Raw genomic sequence first — 22,297 nt, forward strand, 5'->3', positions numbered from 1 at the left:
AACGTCTGTGCTTAATGTACTTAGCTGCTGTAGAGGTGTTGCAGCCCCAGCCGGAGTACCACAGTCTGCTATTGACATTTTCTTGCGTTTATACTACTGTAGGTATGATCCCAGAAAATAGAAATTTAGGTAATTGAAACATTTAGGGGGAAATTTTCTAAGATGTGAATTGTACTTCACGTGGGCTGTTGCTATGGGCAACCAATCAGATCTTGTCTACTACTGTATCTTGTAGAGCAGGGATGGGGAACCTTCAGCCCTCCAGCTGTTGTTGTACTGCACATCCCAGCATGCCCTGTTTTAGCATGGCCAAATAGCAAAACTGTAGCAGGGCATGCTGGGATGTGTAGTTCGACAACAGCTGGAGAGCCGAAGGTTCCCCATCCCTGTTCTAGAGGGTACTAAATAAATGAGAAGTACATTCAGATTGGTTGCCCATAGGAACATCCCATGTGAAGTAGAATTCCCATCTTAGGAAATTTTCCCCTTAAAATCTATAAATATTTCATTAGTGATGTTTGACAGGTATTTCTTTAAATAAATGAGAAAAGCTGTAATTTTTTCGGGATAATTTGGGACTCCATCTCTCATGATTCCGTATAGGCGGTGTAATGGTTAGCGTTACTGCCTCACAGCTCTGAGGTCATGGGTTCAATTCCCACCATGGCCCTAACTGTGCGGAGTTTGTATATTCTCTCCGTGCTTGCGTGAGTTTCCTCTGGGTAGTCCAGTATCCTGTCACAATCCAAAAATATACTGACATAAGAGGTAATTCAGACATGATCGCACAGCTGCGATTGTGCAGGGCCAGCGACCAGGCAGATAGTGAAATCCCACCTTGCGTGTTCGTGTGTATGTCGTGCTAATGGATGTGTACGCCTTGCAAAGACATCACAGCTCAGCGAATATTTTCATTACGGTCTCACCATCGAATTATTTTTAAGCTGCGATGAAAACAGGCATATCCGGCCAGTTGCAGACGTCACACACCCTCCTTTAAATGCTTGGGTATGCCAGCATTTCCCCTGTTCCCTTTTTCTGGCACGCCCATGAAATGACCAATAACCAACCACAGGTGCCTCCTTCCTGTCAATCACCTCACGAACGGCTTCAGAGTAGAAAAAGTAGCAGGCTTTCATCACAGGAAAGCGTTGTGCATGCTCAGTACGGCCCATACGCATGTGCAGTCTATCCATAATCAGTCCGTGTGCGAATTCGTGGCCGTGCAAACAGGTTTGAATCGGCCCATAATTCATGTGTGCAGAACATCGTCAAGTCCAGTGATAGTCACCTTACAATAGAATCCAAGGACCAGTTTTAAAGTACGCATCACCAGTGGCAGTTTGTACCTTCTTGGGGGAGGGGGGCTGCTTCTGGCCACAGCCGCCGCAGGGGTACTGCGATGCAGGCACACCCCTCCCCCTGTCCCCACCGCAGCCTCTTCTCCCGGTCCCCGGCACCTGTGCTATGATGACAGGCGCCGGGACTGGCACATGCGCGGTACAAACATCGGTACTCTTTAACTAGAACGGCGCCCGTGATTGGAATCGCGGGCGTCGGGGGTAAAAAATCGCGGGCATCGCGGTCATCGTATGCACATAAAAAAACGGGTGCGACGCGATGCCCGCGATGCCCGCGATTTTCCCATAGGGATCAATGTTAAAAGTCAGATTGGACGCGATTTTAGTGTTAAATGCCTCAATGGCCGCGATTTTTACATAGGAAACAATGTTAAATGGGCCACAGAGCCCTAATAGTCCCCCTGAAGTCTTAAATGGCCCCCACAATTTTTAACGCTACCCCACGATCAACGTGAACCCGAAGCGTGGCGAGGGGCGGCGGTACGCGTCCTCCGACCTTTTCATACCCCCACTATCCACGTCGGCGTGGAGTTGAGAATAGAATAGTGTGGCGAGCTCAGCGAGCCACCGAGCCCGAAGCGTGGCGAGCGCACGCGGATACCTGTGAAGCCCGCGAAGGGACGCGTTTACCTGTGAAGGTATCCGCGTCCCCTCGTGGGGCTCGCTGCGCTCGCCACGCTTCGGGCTCGGTGGCTCGCTGCGCTCGCCACACTATTCTATTCTCAACTCCACGCCGACGTGGATATTAGGGGTATGAAAAGGTCGGAGGACGCGTACCGCCGCCCCTCGCGGGCTCGCTGCGCTCGCCACGCTTCGGGTTGACGTTGATCGTGGGGTGGCGTTAACAATTGTGGGGGCCATTTCAGACTTTAGGGTGACTATTTGGGCTCTGTGGCCCATTTAACATTGTTTCCTATGGAAAAATCGCGGGCATTGAGGCATTGAACACTAAAATCGCGTCCAATCTGACTTTTAACATTGATCCCTATGGGAAATCGCGGCCATCGCGGGCATCGCATCGCACCCGTTTTTTAGTGCATACGATGGTCGCGATGGGCGCCGTTCTAGGTAAAGAGTACCCAAACATCTGTACTGCCCATGTGGCCAGCTTCTATGGGCTGCTTCGGCAACAACCCATAGGGAATCATGGTCCCGGGGCCTGTGTAACACAAATGACAGGCACCGGGACTGGCGCATGCGCAGTACTGATGTAGGTACTGCACAATCGGGAAATTTGCTCAGCAGCCTGCAGGAAGGTGTCCCGGAGGGAGGGCACACCTCCCAATGAGACTACTTTTGGTATGTTTTAGGGAAGCACACAGCTTGTTCTGATTGACACAACCCTGAAACTCCAATGTAGAACCTATTTGGTGTCCCAGAGAATGTGAAGAGCGAGGAATTACTTGATAAAAACGAGTTGAAATATGAAAGCTTCGGGGGTGAATAAATCCATGCGGTCCGATCTGAATTACCCCCTATGTTGTTTGCATTGTGTATGCTTTGGAACTGGATGCCTGATCTGATAACTTATTTGCTAATTTACAGAACCCTTCGAACAGATAGCCGTCGCCCCGCCAGAGGGAAATCCCGCACTGCAAAAGGCTTGCAAAAATATTGCAGATCGTTGATTAGCTGCAAATCCATAAGCAACTCAATCACTATCAAATGATTTCCCCAGTGTGTGCAGTCCATACGTAACCCAGGACTAGTGACGGACACCAAAAGCCCACCATCAAATGATGGCTGGGCATGCGGCATGAAATCTTTCGATGCGATGGTCAATGACCATCGCATCAAAAGCATTCAATGGAAAAAAGTATTCATAGGATTTGCGCATTTGCAAAAAAAGCCCTTTTGAAGTTGAAAATCAGGGAAAGAGAGGTGTACTGTGGTATGTTGCCACACATGTGGTATTGGAGGCCAAGGAGCTGATAAGATGTCCAAGGAAGGAGATGTACTGTGAGCAAGGGGCTGAGAACAGACCCTTGTGGGATGTTGACAGGTAAGAGGAGGAGAGTTGAGGGTAGAGACAGTGAACTGAGTAAAACCCCTTTCACACCAGAAAATGCAGGGACTTACGCGGGCATACAGTCCAGGGATCAGGCAGAGACATTCCCGGGTTGGCCTCTTTCTCACCAGCCTAATCCCTGCATTTTCTGATGTGAGGGGGAGAGACAGCGCTGGGAGGGCGCCTGTGGCGCTGTGCCATGCATCCCACTGCTTCCAGTCCCTGTACCCCCCCCCCCCCACACACACACACACACACCTATGTGCAGCAGCGGGGATCCGGGCAGCAGCGGCTGGGAGCACTATTTGCCGGGTGGCGGGGTGGGAAGCGCCTCTGAATTTGAAAACATTTTTAAAAGACTGGCTGGACGCTAATTGGCTGAGAATATCCAGCCAGTCTCTTAACATTCAGCAGCACTTCCTGCCATGCCACCAGGCAAATAGCGCTACAAGCCAGCCACCTTTGCCTGGATGCTACTGCCCGGGCCCCCTCTGCCTGCCACCGCCGCCGCAGCTGGAATGGAGCATGCAGGAGAGATCCGGAGATACTGCTGCTGCATCAGCAAGCCGGGGAACCGAGTCAGTAGCTTTCACACCAGCCAGTATCCCGGGCTGTTTGTGGGAGCAACCCTGCTAGCTAGGTTGAAATCCCGAGTGGAAAAGTAGGAGAGAAATCTGGGGAGTCATTCAAAGCTGATCGCATGGCCGCAAATTTGCACAGTGGCTGATAATTGATGCGCCAGGCCGTTTTATGAATAAATCCTGCTTCTTTTTCTATTCGCTAGCCGTTCGCACGGTGGTTGACAGGAAGTCTGGGGGTGGAAACCGGCTGTTTAGAAATAAAATGGCAGGAGTGCCTAGGAAAACTCTGGGGGTGTCCGGGAAATGGTAGGCGTGCCTGAGCATTTAAGAGGAGAAAGCTCCGTGCTGGATATGCCTTTTTCCATTGCACCGCCAATAAAGTCTCTGGCTACTCTGAGCCTGCGATGACTTGTGCCCAGTGTAAAAATCAGTAGATGGTGTCCCTGTTACCATGGGTTTTGGTCGGACATATTCACTGAGGGGGCGTGTCATGCTCCACCCAAAGGGCGTGTCTAGTTCCGTATATGGAGAGATTGTGAAAAGAGACTGTGCACGTGGCACCTAGAAGCGTGGGTGTGTACTGCTATATCTGAGGGGAGTCTTTTAATATGACTTCTATCCAAATTTAGATGAGCCCAAAAGCAGTTAGTAAGAGCTACTATACTTGGTAAAGTGCTGGGAAATGGTGCTGATGATTCAGTGTAATTGTATCTCACATTTCTTTTTTCCTAAAAAGTATAAGAGTGTAATGTGGGCTAGGTGACATGAGGGAGATTGGTAGACTAATGAGGGAGAGAGGGAGATTGCTGCTATTTCAGGGAGTCTCCTGCAGAATGCAGGAGGGTAGGCAACTGTGGCATAATCACATGCCAGCATTCATAATTACAGCTTTAGCGCCTTAAATTATTTATACAGGGGAGGATGAGTACTAATAATGAGCATCTTCTGTTCCTATCTGTAACTTATGGCAATAGATTATTTGTAGCAAATGGACAACTTTTCTGATCTGTGCATCTGATGACACCAGATTCTATGTTTATCGCCCTACATTATTTTGTTACACAATTCTATACTAGTCACGACTTAGCTGTTCCTACCACCAGAGCCTGAAGATCAAACTGAGTCAGCAGGAGCCTTAGGGGTAGAAGAGAAAGGGAGCATGATAAGGACAGCTGATAGGACTGAGTAAGAGAAGGAATGATGAGGGTCGGTGGGGTGAGCTGACAATACAAGAGTCGGATAATGGCCATTATTCTGGTTCACTCGCAAAGGCAAATTCCTAAACCATGTGCACTGCAGGTGGGGCAGATGTAACTTGCGCAGAAAGAATTAGATTTGGGTGGGGTTTTACTCATATTGCAGTGTAAAAATAAAGCAGTCCGTATTTTCCCTGCACAGAAACAAAATAACTCCCCAAATCTAACTCTCTCTGCACATGTTACATCTGCTCCACCTGCAGTGCACAGGGTTTTGTCCATTTGAGAAGGAATTTGCCTTTGTGAGTGAACCAGAATAAGGCCCAAAGGGTGAGGTTGCATTATTATAGCATCCCTGTAACATGCTGCTGTTTACAACCAGTGCCGCAACTTGGGGGCCACATGCCTTGGGTGCTGGATGTCCTACCCATACATGCATGCAGTGGTGGGGGAGACGTGCGGAACCAAATGACTGCCTTGCCCCGGGTGATGGAAAGCCGATTTCGGCCCTGTTAAAGCAGGTTTGTTCTGGGGCTCTGTCCAAAGTGCTGAAATGAGGGATGAGAGAAACGCACCTCCTGTTGTAAAACCACTTTTACTTAATATCCTATATATTTCTACTCCGAGTGAACCTGAGAACTCTCCCCCGGTACCTCGCCATGGAGATTGATATGTACAAGCATGTGCATCAAGGGACAGCCAATCAAGACATGACGACGAAATGTCTGGTTCTGAAAGCTTGTGCAATAAAATAGTACGCACAGTACGTGATGTCATACAGTATGTTGTAATCTGCCTCTTACTAATTGCTGCCATAAACATTCCCTGTTAAACCTCTATTAACTGCTCCCACAGCCCCCACCTCTACTATTCAAGGAAATAGAACCGCGCATACAGAGAACTCCACTAAGCTACTAATACTCTCTCATAATTTCCTACATTGATTACTGTAAATGCTTCTTAACGGGACTTCTGAACTGATCTCTGCTCCAGTTTATCCTCAAAGCCTTTCTAGTCTTGTACAACTGTTCAGCTCTGTACAGCTGCTTCCCCGGTGCTGGCTTTCTATGCCACTCACAGGGGTGGATGTATGAAGCAGTGATAAGGGGGAGAAGTGATAAAGTGTCTGGTACTTTATCATCGACTGTTGTTACAGGCTGAGGATGGGTTTAAAAAGGGACAGTTAGGAGCTGGCCGGTGATATAGTACTAGACACTTTATCACTTCTCCAACCTTATCACTGCTTCATACATCTACTCCACAATAACATTTGTAAGGCTGCTGCTTACCTGCAATGCTATCCATCAGTCTGAGAATATGATACCGTCATGAAGAACCTCTGTGTGCCGGTTCCCTTCCCTTCCTTAACATCTCTTCACTCTTATATCCTTTACTTCTCAAATAGGGGCCGATTCGGCCCCGTGTCTGCCCCAGGAGGGCCGGAGTGGGGGCGGGCAGGAGATGGCAGTAGGGAAACTTTTGACTTTTATTACCGAAGGGGAGAGAAATCATTTGATGGTTGGCGACCATGAAATGATTTATCTCCCCTTCGGCCATGTAGGAGGCGCAGGCAGCGGGGAGGTGGAGCCGGGAGCTTGGTGGGGCAGCGGGCGGTGCTGTCCTGTTTGCTAGGCTGCGAGTATAGGCAGCCTAGCCAACATGCCTGAATGAGGCCCTTAATGCCCAAACCACAAGATGATCTTCCAACTTTTCATCATTCAAATGTAACCTTTATTTCCTCCTCTTTAGATAGGCCGATATCCTTAATATTCTCACCCTCCTCTCCAATATACGGCCACCTTGATGGATCCAATTTTATATGTTCTTTTTTTAAATCTCAAACCGCTGTTGCCCATTTTGATTGCAAGCTCCTGTGAGCAGAGCTTTCTTTAACATTTGTGCCGGTTTGGAAATGAATATATTTGTGTTTCCTTCTACATTATCTATATAATTATCTGAAACATGTGGTAAAGGACCACATAATGGCTTAGAATGGACTAAGCTTGAAAAATTATAAAATGGAGAGTGATAAACCACCAGCCAATCAGCTCGTACCTGCCATGCCATAGGCTGTCTTTGTACAATGACAGGTAGGAGCTGATTGGTTAATGGTTTATCCCTCTCCATTTTATTACTTTTCAAGGCTTAGTGCATCTGACCCAATGAATTGATGCAGAGTTGATCTCTAGGGGATGCAGTTAAAATCCCGGCGGTCGGGATCCCGGCGTTCAGAATCCCGACGCCGGAATCCCGACCGCCGAAATCCCGACACTTTCTCCCTCCGTGGGTGTCCACGACACCCCTGGAGGGAGAATAAATTAGCACGCTGAGCGTAGCGAGGCACCGGGCCCGCTGCGTGGCGAGCGCAGCGAGCCCGCAAGGGGGAGCGATCCACGTCCCCCCCTTGTCGGGATTTCGGCGGTCAAGATTCCGGCGTCGGGATTTTGAACGCCGGGATCCCGACCGCCGGGATTTCATACTGAATCCATCTCTAGTCCCTCATTGCAGGCACAGAGCTGAATGGGAATATTCACCCTCATGTATTTATCACATGCACCAAGTACCAATGATCACTTTCAGCTCGGAGGTAAACCGGGTGTATGTATAAAGCAGGGATAGCCCCTATCTCTCACTCTTTTGGACTAGAAAGGGTTCACCATCAAACTGGGTATGGATCATTAGGTCTACAAGAGAATGGTTGACACCATTAGGTCGACATGCAGAAAGGTCAATATGGGTCAAGGTCTACATGGGTCTAGGTTGACAGGTCAATAGTTCGACATGGGCAAGGTCAACAGCCAAAAGGTTGACATGGGGTTTTTCACTATTTTTTTTACCTGAATTTCAACACAGTCGACATGGACACTGAAACGTAGCGTCGCGTCCCCTCGCATGGCGCGCTGACAGCCCAAAACTTAGCTACGCCACTGCTCGCTGACCTTTGTGCATGACGACCTAATGGTGTCGTTCCAATGCTTGTCGACCTAATGACCGTATCTCCTCCAATTTATGAAGAGCGATAATGCAGAAAAACCTCTGATTTCGCTTTTGGCCCTTCCTTTTTTGATACTTAGGGCATCCACATACCCTGTACTAGTTCCAGGCCTCCGGGACTCCTATCAGTGCCTGTTCTACAGATTCCCTAGTGGGTGCACAGGAGTATTTATTTTACTTTATTTAAAAGATCAATCAGTGGAGCGAATTATTTCACTTGTGATGCTGAGGAGGTCTGTAAAACATGCAATGTTAAGGGGTCCCTGACGAATGGAGTTGAGATAACGAGCACCCTACAGTACATTCTATGGGGGTCCTTTGAAGCTGGAGAGGCATCGGAGAGATGTGTACAACCACCTTGTGTATGGGTGAATGTATACATCTATTTTGTACAGCAGTTTGGGTGTTATTACAATCATCTTGCTTTCGACATTGCACAAGCCACCAAGTTCAGTACTACCCATTATACAAAGCAGCAACGTCTGCCTATGCTCCTAAAATCGTGGGGCGCTTACGACTACCTAGAAGGCAACAGAAGCTGCCAGCCACCCACCCGAGGCCACCAACATCCCCAAGTGACGTGGGCCGTACGGTGTATATGAGAGTGCAGTCATCTCTGTGTACCGTACTCTAGAGCTTTGGCAGTAATTAGAAGAATGAAGAGGAATTTATATTTGTTGTAACCACTGTATCTGAATATAGTCTGATATTCTGCTGCTTGTTTATGAACTGAAGTGGGGTCCTTACAGTAGAGGTGAGTGGGAACAGACCTATCCAGATACTTACACCAGGTCTCCTTAAATGGGAGTCTTCCAGGGGCTCGATCTCTGCTGTCCGCCTCTGCAAGTGAAAACACTACTTCCGCAGGATGCATTGGCTTGTAATACAGGTTAGATCAGTATAATTGTGTGAACTATATAGCCAAATTCACCGGCATGTTCAGCAGACATTAATCATCATGCGGGAACACGCACCATGAGTGTAAATACTCATGGGCGATATTGTGAATATAGCTCAGAAGCGGTTTTTTTTTCCACAAATCGCACGTGTGCATTAATTCACACATTTTCATGACTAAAATTTGCATCAATGTGGAAGTTGTATAAGATGCGATTTCAGAACCTTACTAAAAATTTTATTAAATGTCACCCCCCTTACATCTGTGCACATGGGGCCTTATTCTAGTTCACTCTTTCTGACAAAATCCTTCTTAGATGGACAAAACCATGTGCACTGCAGGTGGGGCAGATGTAACATGTGCAGAGAGAATTAGATTTGGGTGGGGTTTTACTTCAAAGTAAGATCTATATTGCAGTGTAAAAATAAAGCAGTCAGTATTTACCCTCACAGAAACAACATAACTCACCCAAATCTAATTATCTCTGCACAAGTTACATCTGCCCCCCTGCAGTGCACATGGTTTTGTCCATCTAAGAAGGATTTTGTCAGAAAGAGTGAACTAGAATAAGGCCCTCGGTTTTGTCCATTAGAGAGTGAATTTGCATTTGCAGGTGAACCAGAATCGGGCCCTATAAGTAGTATTTATTCTAGCATATGGATTACAGGCAGAAATGTAATTTGGACTGCTTCTACCTATCCAGGAGAGACTTATTTGGTGCCATTTATATAAATCTCTTTGGAAAAGACCAAATATATTCTTAGACAGACAGTGCACCTTTGTATCTCGTTTAGGTGTATACTGCCAAAGGCAAGTAACAGTTATTATGTCCGCCTGATTGGCCTGCCTGCTTCCATATCCTCAGAAAACACACTGCACCACCAGGACAGGCTGCGCTGCTTAGCGGCGTGCTATCATCCAGTGTGAAAGGATTTCACAGAGGAATATACAGCACTTAAGGCAAAACTAGATACAAGAGCCCGTCATAGAGCTTTAATATGGTGAATTGTTTTCAGCTCCACATTTTGTATTCCTGTAAAAGGGCCCTATTATTGGGTATGTCAGTGTTCTCTATAGGATATCCTTTATTTATCTTAATAAAAACTTCTGGAATGGCATTTACACTCAGAAACGGACGAATGAATAAGCAGTCACTATAGAACGTTTCTTATGGATAAGCCCATCAGCTTGTAGCCACGAATCACTAATAATGTGATTTGTGCTTTTTATATTTGTAGTACTGGAGCTGATAGCAAGAACAGTCGAACCTTACACTGGGGCATCGACATTGTCCTGAATGTCGACACAGTTGTCATGGACACCATCTAAGTGTATATCATCCCCTCGCATGGCTCGCTGTACTCGCCATGCTTCGGGCCCGGTGCCTTGCTACACTCGGCACACTATTTTATTCTCCTACCATAGCAGTGGAGGGTAGGGCATGAGATACCGCCTGTCGGCACATGTCGGCTCCAAATAAATTGGAAAAACTTACGTAGACCTTCTCATTGTCGACCTAATGCGTGTGTCCTCATGTCGACCTTAGCCATGTTGACTTATGTCAGGTGTCAAGCTGAGGCCTGTCGACCTTCAGTGGTCAACCCAATGAATGTCGACCTTATTAGTCGACCTAATGACCGTATCCCTTACACTGGTGCCATAGTCACTTAACGTTTAATGCCATATATGGCCTTGTTTTATCTAAGCTTATCACATTAAAATGCTATTGGGTGTGGCCTGTGAGCGTGAGTCACCTATGAAAGGAAAGTGGCTTGTAAGTGGGAGTGGCCTGTGAGAGGGAAGTGGCTTGTATGTGGGAGTGGCCTGTGAGAGGGAAGTGGCTTGTAAGTAGGACTGGCCTGTAAGAGGGAAGTGGCTTGTAAGTGGGAGTGGCCTGCGAGAGAGAAGTGGCTTGTAAGTGGGAGTGGCCTGTGAGAGGGAAGTGGCTTGTAAGTGGGAGTGGCCTGTGAGAGGGAAGTGGCTTGTAAGTGGGAGTGGTCTGAGAGGGAAGTAGCTTGTAAGTGGGAGTGGCCAGTGAGAGGGACATGGCTTGTAAGTGGGACTGGCCTTTGAGAGGAAAGCGGCTTGTAAGTGGGAGTGGCCTGTGAGTAAAGTAGCTTGTAAGTGGGAGTGGCCTGTGAGAGGGAAGTGGCTTGTAAGTGGGAGTGGCCTGTGAGTACTTAGAAACTGAGGAATGCAGCAGCCAAGCACTATAAATTATTCTTAACCTTTGTTAAAAGCTAAGCACCTTCTTCTTTGTTTTGGTTTATATGGAATATCTCTGAGATGGAGTGTAATATACCGTATTGTTAAGAGTACTAAGACATGAGCCCATCTCTTTCTTCCATTCTTTATATACCCTGTATAGTCATATGCTGCAAATTATTCCAAAGTATATACTGTATCTCCAGTAGGAGGTTATGTAATAGATTGCTCACTTCCTTTGCTCTTTCTGTTTGTCCCATGGGTTCTCCGTGCGGTACATCTTCAGCATCTAGCTACATCAAGAACGTATCACTCAATCTCCCACTGGTATAGCAAACGCAGTGGTCAGGGCCAGTATAATGATCCTGTCATGCCTCAGATCTCATGACACCGCCACATACTCTACGTAATCCATTAGCTTTGTTAGGTCATCTTTAAAATGAAATACATAATATATATATATATATATATTGTGACAAGGAATCACATTGACTGGACAAAATGAAGTCTTGGTTTTGTAGCAGGTTAACAGCATACCAGGTACACAGAATAGGTAGCATAGTTCCAGCATTGCAGCATACAGGTGTTACAGCATAGTTCAAATTCCTCACAATGTTCCAGTGGTTCCTACCATAGCCCACACTCCCAGCCTATCACCTGGGCAGCTCTTCCACCATCAGGAACATTGACCCTCTGCCCTGGAAACACTGATATCAGGAAAGCGCAGGTGCTTCTAATCAGCCCAACCCTGAACACATCAGTTTTCCAGCTTCTGCTGCTTTAAAACCTGGACCGGATCTTCCACATTAGCTTCATGTGGAGGTATGCTGTCCCTGCAGAAATGAACAATGTCTATGTGTGTGAATATAGATGTATAATTGTGCTTCCTAAAAATTGCAGGTACGAAGAGATGTTTCTCATTGAAATTATCTTTTTCTTTCCTTTTTATTTTAATATTCCACGTTGTGACTGTGAAATATTTATTAGCAGTCAGTCAGGGGAGCTGGGACTATCCCTGCTGTATATGCCGCTGGCACAGGCCTTCATTGGGACTGTGAGTCCTGAGAAATGGTGGCAATGAGACAGTGTCTGTAGTCTAGCTGTGAGCATATGCTCTTGTAATAAGACGGACAGGTACCGGCTTTGGCTCTTGCATTGTCGCTCAACAGGGGTTCTCAGCATCTCTGTGGTTTCCATGTTGTACTTCATCACCTCAGCTGCCCCCGTTTGAACATGTATTGCTTGTTACATCTCCGCCGCTGTGGGGACAAGTAAGGTGATTGTAGGGGACTTCGACTGTTGTTCTTTTACGTAATTCCTCCTCCTTTTTTATCTGGAGCAGAGAGACTTACAGCACAGGATGATCAGCATATTCCTCTGCAGTAACCCTCTGTGCTTTGCAAACATACAATAGTAAGTCTGACAGCAGCAGCCAGCAATGCAGAAGATGATGGACTACAACTCCCATCTTTTCCTAAAAAGCTGTTACTGATGCAGAAAGAGGGTGGCAGCAACACAGTTTTCCCCAGGCTGCTCCTGTGGGAAGTTATTCCCTCTTGCATCATAATCATAGTCTGCATTTTCTCCTGAAGCATTCTGGGTAAATCTGCTATGTGATTATTGAGGCCAGCTCTATAGGTACCATCACCTGTATAATGTACTTAATGCAGCACAGTAAGGGTCAGATGTGTCAAGCTTCAAAAAGTGATAAAGTGGAGAGTCATAAACAACCAACCAATCAGCTCCTATCTGCCATGCCACAGGCTCGGTGGTTATCACTCTCCATTTTATCCAGGGTTGCCTACTGAAGAGAATCGATCATACGCCGATGTATCGATTGTCTGATCTATTAATTACCTTATTTGACCTCAGTGTGAAGACCCCTTAGAGCTCCGTGAGAGTGTAACCTCATATGATATGACCAGTAACGATGACCACAGATACAAGGTTGAACTCTGATTTAATGATGACGAAAACAACATATTTATACACAACAAACGACGCTGGTTCAATTACATGATTGGTTAATATTTGGTGCAGAGGTAGGGAAATAGCAGTGTCTTTGTGGGGTGGCTTATACATCGCCTTGTGTAGTATTCGTTAGTTATGAGAAAGCACAGAATGTACAGTGTCTAAGGAAAGTAACAAAGTTTATGATAGCAGCGAGTACTGGAAAAGAGCCAGGATATAACCACCTTGAAATCAGCAGGGACAGACATAGAGAAACAAGATGGCTGATTAACCCTTCAATGAAAACAAGATGGCTGATTAACCCTTCAATCCCCTCTTAGAATCAATGTCCTTTTTAGACAATTTGATTCTTGTAGATGGCATCTTGTTTGGTACGATGGATTTTAACATATTCACTATAATCTTCTGGTGAGGGAAGGCTTTTGGCGAGATCAGTGTACATAGCAGGTGTTACATTATCCAGGTACTTGGAACCAATCTTCTTACATATGGGAAAGACACAATATCCTACTATCATAAGTACAATAATTATAATGAGAATAAACATGCCTATTTGTGTTAGTGCGTGTTTCCAATCGTTTAGCCATCCAAACCAGCTACTCCAGGGGTCCGTGACACCTGAGTTCTTCTTGAGTTCGATGGATAAATCTTCTAGATGTTTAATAGCTAGGGTAGTTTTCCCATTAGGACCTGTGTTGTCTGGGATATAAGTACAGCATCCATCAATCTTACCTATGTACACACAGGTTCCTCCTTTCTCGGCAAGCATCATATCTAAAGCCATGCGATTCTGAAATGTCATTTGTGATGTAGCTTCTAACTGTTCAGCAATACCTTTCAAAGCGTCCCTAGTATCATTAACGAAGCGCTGTTGATTATAATATATGTAATTTATCCAGTTCACATTTTTATTGATGGTTACCTGGGGAAGCAGGGACTCGAAGCCGGCAGCGACCTCATCACGAGCCTTAAATTCTTTAGGAACTCCCCGGGGAACACCAATAGTGTCTATGTATATGTGTGGATCGAAGCTTTCCTTTGGAGCTTCTCTTTTGTTTCTGGAGTTTGTGGTAGGTTTATTTGTGGGAGGAGGCTCAGACAAATCGGCTGGGAGAATGTGTATGGGCATAATGATCTTTGCCAGGGCACACTCTCCTTTCCAAGGATTATCCAGCTTTGTCCTGAGTCTCATGTCTCCACAAATAAAATAAATATCTCCCAAAGATTTCTTCATGGTGGGTATGGTGATATGTCTTCTTTCAGCACAATACCCATCAGGAAACAATTTCAATTGTACAACATTTTGATCAGTACTACTAGAGAAATAACAAGTGTAATTACCGGGGTAAATAGTTATAGTACTACCAGGGTTGGTATTCTTTGTCATAATGGGGTATTCCTTTTTCCATTGTTCACATTTGGCTTCTTCTATTACAGTGTCAGTGTATAAACTAAAAAAGCATTTATCCTGTTCAGGTGGTATGTGTATGGGTACAGTACCTAAATGGGGTCTGGACTTTCCACACACATAGCAATCAGTTTGATTAACCTTGCGGGCATTATACTTCATCCATTCTAACCAATAGTTTACATCAGAGAAACCTGTTTCCATAGACATGGTATCTTCATACGTGGGATTATCAATGGCTAACATATCATTAAAAGTAGTGACATGTGGTTTAAGGAATGATGGTGGTGTTTTAGGTTTTACAGTGGCTTTGAGGGCGGTGTATTCTGGGTTATCGTACATGTCCTTTAAATGGAATTTTCCTCTTGGGCCCCCGTTTTCCCCTGATTGATATTTACCCAAGACATATAGTCCGGCATCACCGGGGGCCGGGTTTTCTAAGTTAATGATAAATTGGCCATTGCAGGTGCCCTTTTTTCGTAGGGACATACGGGCTAGTAAGGATCGACCATTGGACCATTTATGGATGCCAACATCGGGGTAATATCCCCAGTCTTGGCTGATATCAAAGGCAGTGGTATCTGCTCTAGTGTTCCACCCAACAGCCCCCCATGAGTTGCAAGAATCTCCCCAGTAAGTACTAGTGACACATATATATACGTGACTTACAGCGTGTGGTGTGTGTTGGATGTTACACAGCCAGGGCAGCGGTGGTTCTTCTCGATTCCCGCCTTGATTGTTTGAACAAGATACAATATCACAATAAGAAAATATGAAAGTAGCAACAGTTGTACTAGAAGAATTATACCAGAAGGTAAAACGTCCATCATTCTGAGTAATATCAACTTCAGCAAAACAGTTATAAAGAACAAGCCCGAATAAAATCACTAGGGCTAAGGTGGGGGGAGTCATATCCTGTAGCGTCGTCCTCGGCTTCAGAATGTTGTACCCCTGATTCCTCATCACCTCCAGCCGGCAGGTCTTCTCCAAGTTGGAGGTCAGAGCCACTGGCTCCCGTTATTACCTCTCTCGTCCCGTCTGTGTCAGTCTCGGGATCGGTGTCGACCTCTGTGTTGACGTGTGGTGGAGGTGGAATTTTCTTTACTCTGGATGCATGGATCCACGTTGGTCCTTCGTCGGTGAGGACAGCCGTCCTGGTAACCGCGACCACTTCTGTTTCTGGACCGTAGGTGAAATCTCCTGGATGTTTATTTCTGGGTAGGATCTTTACAACGACCTTGTCTCCAACCCTAAATGGGTGAGTGGGTATCTGTGGATGAGAAGGATTCTTAAAGATAACATTTTGTTCAACTTCATTAAGTTTCTGTATTAGGGATCTGACATACTCTTCTCTTATTATTTCTAAGTCTCCTTCTGTGGTAACTAAAGGGTTCTTTGCCCAGGGAGTGGGGAAAGGTCTGCCCATCAGTACTTCAAAGGGGGAGTAACCTAGAGTCTTTTGTGGAGTCATTCTCTGTGGGTGATATGGAATGTGAAACTTCCATTCTATTTGCAGTGCTTTGACTAGTTCTGCTGTGACTTTGGCTGTGAAGGCTGAACCTTTATCGCTATTGATTCGGAGCGGGCATCCTCAGCGCGGAATGATCTCTCGCGTGAGTATGCGGGCTACTGTTTTTTGCATCTTCTGATTTAGTGGGATAAGCTTCCTGCATTATTGATATGTGTAAAATCTATTTGAAGATGTGTGAATGGTGTGGTTGGGTATTCTAGATGTTGGTGTCTTGCTTTATTTGGGTTGTTTGGGTTGTTTCTAAGACACACTATACATCTACTGATGTACTGTTTTACAAGTTCTTTGGCATTAGTAATGTAGAAATCATTGGAGAGGAGTAAAGTAGTTGTTACTATACTATGGTGTCCTACTCCGTGGTAATGTACTATGAACAATGATGCACTGGTTTGGGGTATACATGGTTTCCCCTCTTTGCAGATTAATCCAGTCCGTGGATTCTTCTGCAATATTGGATATGTTCAATCTGATAGATCTGAATTAGAGGCAGCAGCCTGTAATTCTGTCAGTAGGTATGTATCATCTAACGAAGGAGGCGAGATGACAGCAAGAGTGAGGTTATATGTTGCTATAGTGGCAGCACGTTTAGCAGCGGTATCAGCAAGAGCGTTGCCTTTGCTGATATCATCCTTTCCTCCAGTGTGTGCTTTACAATGAAGGATGGCAATTTGAGATGGTAATGTAATTGCGTGTAAGAGATCTGTGATGAGTTGCGCATGTGATATGCCTTTCCCATCAGCGCCAGTGAAGCCTCGGCGTTGCCAGATCATACCATGATCATGAACAACTCCGAAAGCGTATTTGGAGTCTGTGTAAATTGTGACAGGTTTGTCTTTGTAAATGTGACAAGCTCGAGTGAGTGCAATGAGTTCTGCAGCTTGTGCTGACTGTAAGGGGACTGTCTTTGCTTCAAGGGTGGTGTTTGGAAGTTTAACCACTGCATATCCTGCCTGGTACGTGTTGTCATTGGGACGGCTGCAGGAGCCGTCAACAAATATTATGTCGGCATCGGGGATAGGCACAGTCGACATGTCTTGTCTGGGTGAAGTTTCTGAGTCAATTGTCAGAGTACAGTCATGTTGAGGCGGCGCCTCGTCGTCAGGTCCTTTAAGACCTAAAAGTGCGTTTAGTACAGGGACAGGTCCTTCTGAGTTTGTTGCGTATTTTACAGTGAGAGAAGGATTCCCTAGTAGGAGTACTTCATAGCCGCTGAGTCTTTGGGCAGACATGTGTTGTGTGTGTAGACCTTTGAGGATGGAGAGGACATTATGTGTGGTATGTAACACAGTAGGATGTCCTAATGTAAGTGATGTGGACATCTCAACAACCATTGCACAGGCAGCCAGTGCTCGAAGACAAGCTGGCATTCCTTGCACAGTGACAGGCATTACCTTTGAGAAGAATGCGACTGGGCGCATTTTGCCTCCATGAAGTTGGGTCAGTACACCCGCCATAGTTGTACATGTGTCCCTTGCAAACAAGTGAAATGATAACATATAGTCCGGGAGACCAAGCGCGGGACTCTGTACTAACATTTCTTTCAATTTTTTAAATGCAGAATACATTTCATCTGACCATTGTATAACCTTGGGTTTGTCTTTGAGTGTGCATTGTCTCAAGATATTATCATAGTAGGAACAATCAGAGATCCACTGTCTGCAGTAACTTACCATACCCAAGAAAGACAACATATCCTTCTGGGTAGTTGGGGTGACCAGGCCCAATACAGACTGTATGCGTTGTGGACTGATTTTTCTTTCTCCCTCAGAGAGTACAAAACCCAGGTAATTGACATGCGTTTTACACCATTGCAATTTTTCTCTTGACACTTTGTGTCCACATTCTGCTAACCAGTTTAACAATGAGATTCCATCTAACCGGCTGGTCTCCTCGGTGACACTACAGAGAAGCAGATCATCTGCATACTGTAGCAGGACAGAACTATGGGGGGGGTGCCATGGAGCCAATGTGGCTTGGAGGATTATGCTATAGACCACTGGAGAGTCAATATAGCCTTGGGGTAAACGACACCAGGTTAATTGTTTACCTTCAAATGAAAAAGCAAAGAGTAATTGGGTCTCTGTGTCTATAGGAATGCTAAAAAACGCGTTTTTCAAATCTATGACATTAAAGTGGGTTGCGTTTGCAGGGATTGCTGAGATGAGTGAATTGATGTCAGGTACTATGGGTGCAATAGGAACAATGAGATCATTTACTTTTCTCAAGTCTTGTACGAATCTAACAGAGCCATCGGCCTTAGCAACAGGGTTGATAGGTGTCGAGTAAGGTGAGACAATGTACCTGAGTATGCCTTGTTCGAGAAAGTCATGTATCATAGGTCTAAGACCTTCAATCTTTTCTGGTGAGAGTGAATATTGTCTGCAAAACACGGGTTGTGTATCTGGTTTGAGCTTGGCTTTGTATGGTGTACAGGGTATGAAGCCAGTGTCATAAGGGCCAATGGCCCAAATTCTATCATCAATTTGATCAAGTGAGTTGTCCAGAGTATTTTGTAGTGACACAAAGTGTGGGGAGGTGACTTGGAGCCCACTCCCTTGTGGAGAGGGTGAGATGGAGATGTGGAATTTACTAAACAAGTCACGGCCCAGTAAGTTAACAGGACATTCTGGGATGATCCTGAATTGGTGTATCCCTAAGTGTTTTCCCTTGTCAGAGCGTATGATAACTGGGTCAGTCAGGTATGTGTCAGTGGGTATCCCGTTGATTCCCATTGAAGGAGTAGTCTTTTGCAGTTCACCATCATAGTTAAGAGAACACAAAACACTGGTTGTTGCCCCACTGTCTACTAGAAAGGACAGTTTTTTATCATCAACATATAATGTGATGAGGGGTGAATCTTCCCAATGAGTAGTGAACTGTGCAAAAGATGGGATACCCTCCTCCGGGCCCCGTCAATGTGCAGGGTCAGACCAGTCCACTCTGAAACGTACATGGTCTTGAACTGATGTTGAGTGTGGTCTGTATGGTCCCTGTTGGGGTCTGGGAGTGTAAGGTTGTTGTGGTTTCTGGGGAGGGAGTGGACAGTCCCTAGCCCAGTGTGTATTCCGGCCACAGTTGAAACAAGTTGTTTGTCTTGGTACTGCACCAGTATTGTTGTAATCTCTGTTGTATGGAGGCGCACGGGGTGTTGGACCCTGAGGGGGTCTATATGGTCTTTTCTGGTTATTTTGTGGGATCCCCCTATTTGGTCTATTTGGTGGGCCTCTGTTATTATTTTGGAAGTTGTGAGTAGAAGTGACGACAGTCTTCTTCATATCAAAACATCCAGCAGATTCTTTTTCATATAAGTGCTCACTAAATTCAGTGAGTTTGTCAGATGTCCAGGTAGAGACATTCTGTTTGACAGTGGTAATAATAGATGGATGTAAATTATTAATAAATGTGGAAATGAGGAGTGTATCCATTTCAGGATCCAAACCAGCCTCCTCAGACCAACATTTCTTGAATCTTTTCCAAAATTCCGTGACCGTCTCAGTTGCCTTATGTTTGCAGGCCACTGCGACGGGCAAAGAAGACTTAGTTTTAAAAACTTTTGTCATTTCTGTACTTATTTCTTCCCACATGGTTTTTACGCTGTCTGTTTTGTTTAAAGGATAATCCTTAGTGGACATTTTAGCTGGACAGTCGACGATGGTTTTTATATTTTTCCAATCCCATTTGGGGTTGTGGTCAGTGACATTGTTGACAATCAGTATAATGTCATCATGGGTATAGTTGCGACCTGTGCAGGCCTTTTTTAAGTATGCTATAGTACCGGTGGGACTGACATGAGGTTTGGGACAATGTTTAATTATCCTATTTAAATCTTCAAGGTCCATTGCCTTGATGAGTAGTTGGTCACCTATTGACATAAAGGGACCATGGAATCCGGTTGCAGAGGCCCCGGCAACGGCATCGTCCGTTCCGGAGGCACCCTGTTCGGTCCTTTCTGTTTTTGTGGTGTTTCTGGTGGACCTAGTGGTCTGGTTGAGTGTTTCATAGTCAACTATGGAGTCATCAGCAGACTGTCTGGACTTTGGGTGTTCCATTTGTTGAAGTAGTTTAGAGGCTTCTCGAATTACCTGTTGTAATTCTTCCCTGGAGGGTTTGTTTTCACCCTCCTCATCAGATTCTTCCCGAGATTGGGCATCGGGGACGTCGACAGTAGGGACATGGACTATTGGAACATCTTGGGCTGGAGGTATTACGTCTACTCCTGGTCCAGGTAGACCAGGGGCAGGGGGAGGTGCACTGGGATATAGGATGTGGTGGCCAACGGCCATCAGATCAGTGTCTGTTAATGAGGGATAGACAGGACTATAAGGTGGTGGTGATAAAAGTTTAACAACCTTTTTAATTCTTTTCTCTTCTTTTTCATGTAATAATTTGGATATGAGTTTTATCTGTCTTTGTTTCTTTGTAATTGTGGTGTCATGCCAGAAGGGGGCAATGGTGAGCCATTGTTCGCCTCCTGCAGACATATATTTCATGTCCCAAGATGGGTCGGCACTGTACCATGGCCAGGCTTGTTTGTCTCCAAGACAGAGTCCCTTGACCATTTCCATGTAATATGGGTAGTTGCCGCCGTCTCTGGGAAATGCATCTTCACTGCCACAATTCTCAGTCCATCCCGCTAAATTGTCTACCCATGGGTCAATTAAGAAGTAACTTGTGGATGAATTACGGGCCACATAGTCCTTACATGTTTCATTGGGTAGGGGAGGTGGATATTTGACAGTAGTTTTACTTTGCTTTGAACCCATGTTTACTATAAGTCTGTCTATGATGTCTTTGTGAAAATAATTTCCACTTCTTTATTTGTTGTTGATGGGTATAATCTTCACTATAGTCTAAGAAATATAATATGTCAGATTTCTCAGGTAATTTTTGAATTTGTTCTATTGATTTGGGACAGATAATTGGATAAGTGAAGAGATTAATCGGTATTGATGTCACAAAAGGTGGATATGGTTGATCAATGTATTTCTGAATAACGTCAGTGCGCAGATGACAGCCTAAAACAAGGACTGCTTCCGCAACAGTGCCGTTAGGCAGAGATGTAAGTGTAGATTTGAATCTTATGAGTTCACTATTGGCAGATATTAACTTTGGCCAATAATCGTCTCTTTCAGGGTTATGGTACCAGAGTACTATACTACACTGGCAATCTAAACAAGTTCCTATTTGTGGTGTTCTAGGATGTGACATATATGACTATAATATGAGAGCGTGAAAAATTCAAAGTTTACAGACTAGGGACGCTGTCACAGAAAGGCAGGTATAACCTATAGCAGCAATCTGCGAGAGTTAGTCTTTGTCTGTTCACTTTTAGAATTATGTATTCACTTTAGACATCTCATAAAATTTTTAAATGTATAATGATTTTGTTAGTGGAAACCACAGACTGTCTACGTGACAGTGGATAGAGTCCAGTGGTTTTGTTGCTGAGAACTGTATGTGAAGCCTCACGTTGCGTTACTCCGAGAAGGAGAGCATAAAGTCCGCAAGTCTGTTGGCATACAGTAGTCAGATTAGACAAATGGTGAAGTTATTGTGCGTGAACTTACCAGCCGCACGGTTTACAAGGAAATACAGATATCACGAGTGTGTATACTCACCAATCACACAGGGATATTGAATGAAAGAAAAACTTATACTTTAAGACAATACAATAAAGACAATTGGCCAATAAAGAATGGGCGTTCAAAGTGAGGTACTATTTAGACTAAAGACCCCAGGTCTCCTTCGTACTCCAAGTACGGCATCTGATCCTAGATCAGGTTATGTGCACAAAAATAGAAGACTTTAACTTCTATGATAGAAGACTCTAACTTCTATATAAGACATTCAACATACCCCAGGCATGGTGTCACAGGTTCAGGATCGAGTATGTCCGTAACCTCACAACAGATTCAGGCAGACTGTAAAATCTTTATGACATCTGTGTAGGAATGGACCTCGCATCCCGGACGAGCCCCCACTTGAAGAGAATCGATCATACGCCGATGTATCGATTGTCTGATCTATTAATTACCTTATTTGACCTCAGTGTGAAGACCCCTTAGAGCTCCGTGAGAGTGTAACCTCATATGATATGACCAGTAACGATGACCACAGATACAAGGTTGAACTCTGATTTAATGA

General features: G+C 45.2%; 2 protein-coding genes across 7 annotated transcripts in view; one reads left to right on the top strand and one right to left on the bottom strand.

Annotated features, from left to right (window-relative positions):
• Nucleotides 1–22,297, top strand: part of BRSK2 (BR serine/threonine kinase 2) — a 127,896-nt gene that overhangs the window by 34,690 nt on the left and 70,909 nt on the right. The gene's annotated exons all lie outside the window — the stretch shown is intronic.
• On the bottom strand, nt 13,187–22,295 carry LOC146046362 (uncharacterized). The gene is made up of 2 exons (XM_083165614.1): nt 22,188–22,295; nt 13,187–15,892 (listed from the first exon to the last, which is right to left on the bottom strand). Exon 2 carries the CDS (start codon nt 15,583–15,585, stop codon nt 13,549–13,551), a length of 2,037 nt encoding a protein of 678 aa, XP_083021740.1. The 5' UTR covers nt 15,586–15,892; nt 22,188–22,295; the 3' UTR covers nt 13,187–13,548.

Source organism: Crinia signifera, chromosome 11 (assembly GCF_055691185.1).
Source record: "Crinia signifera chromosome 11, ASM5569118v1, whole genome shotgun sequence".
Lineage (NCBI taxonomy): Eukaryota > Metazoa > Chordata > Amphibia > Anura > Myobatrachidae > Crinia > Crinia signifera.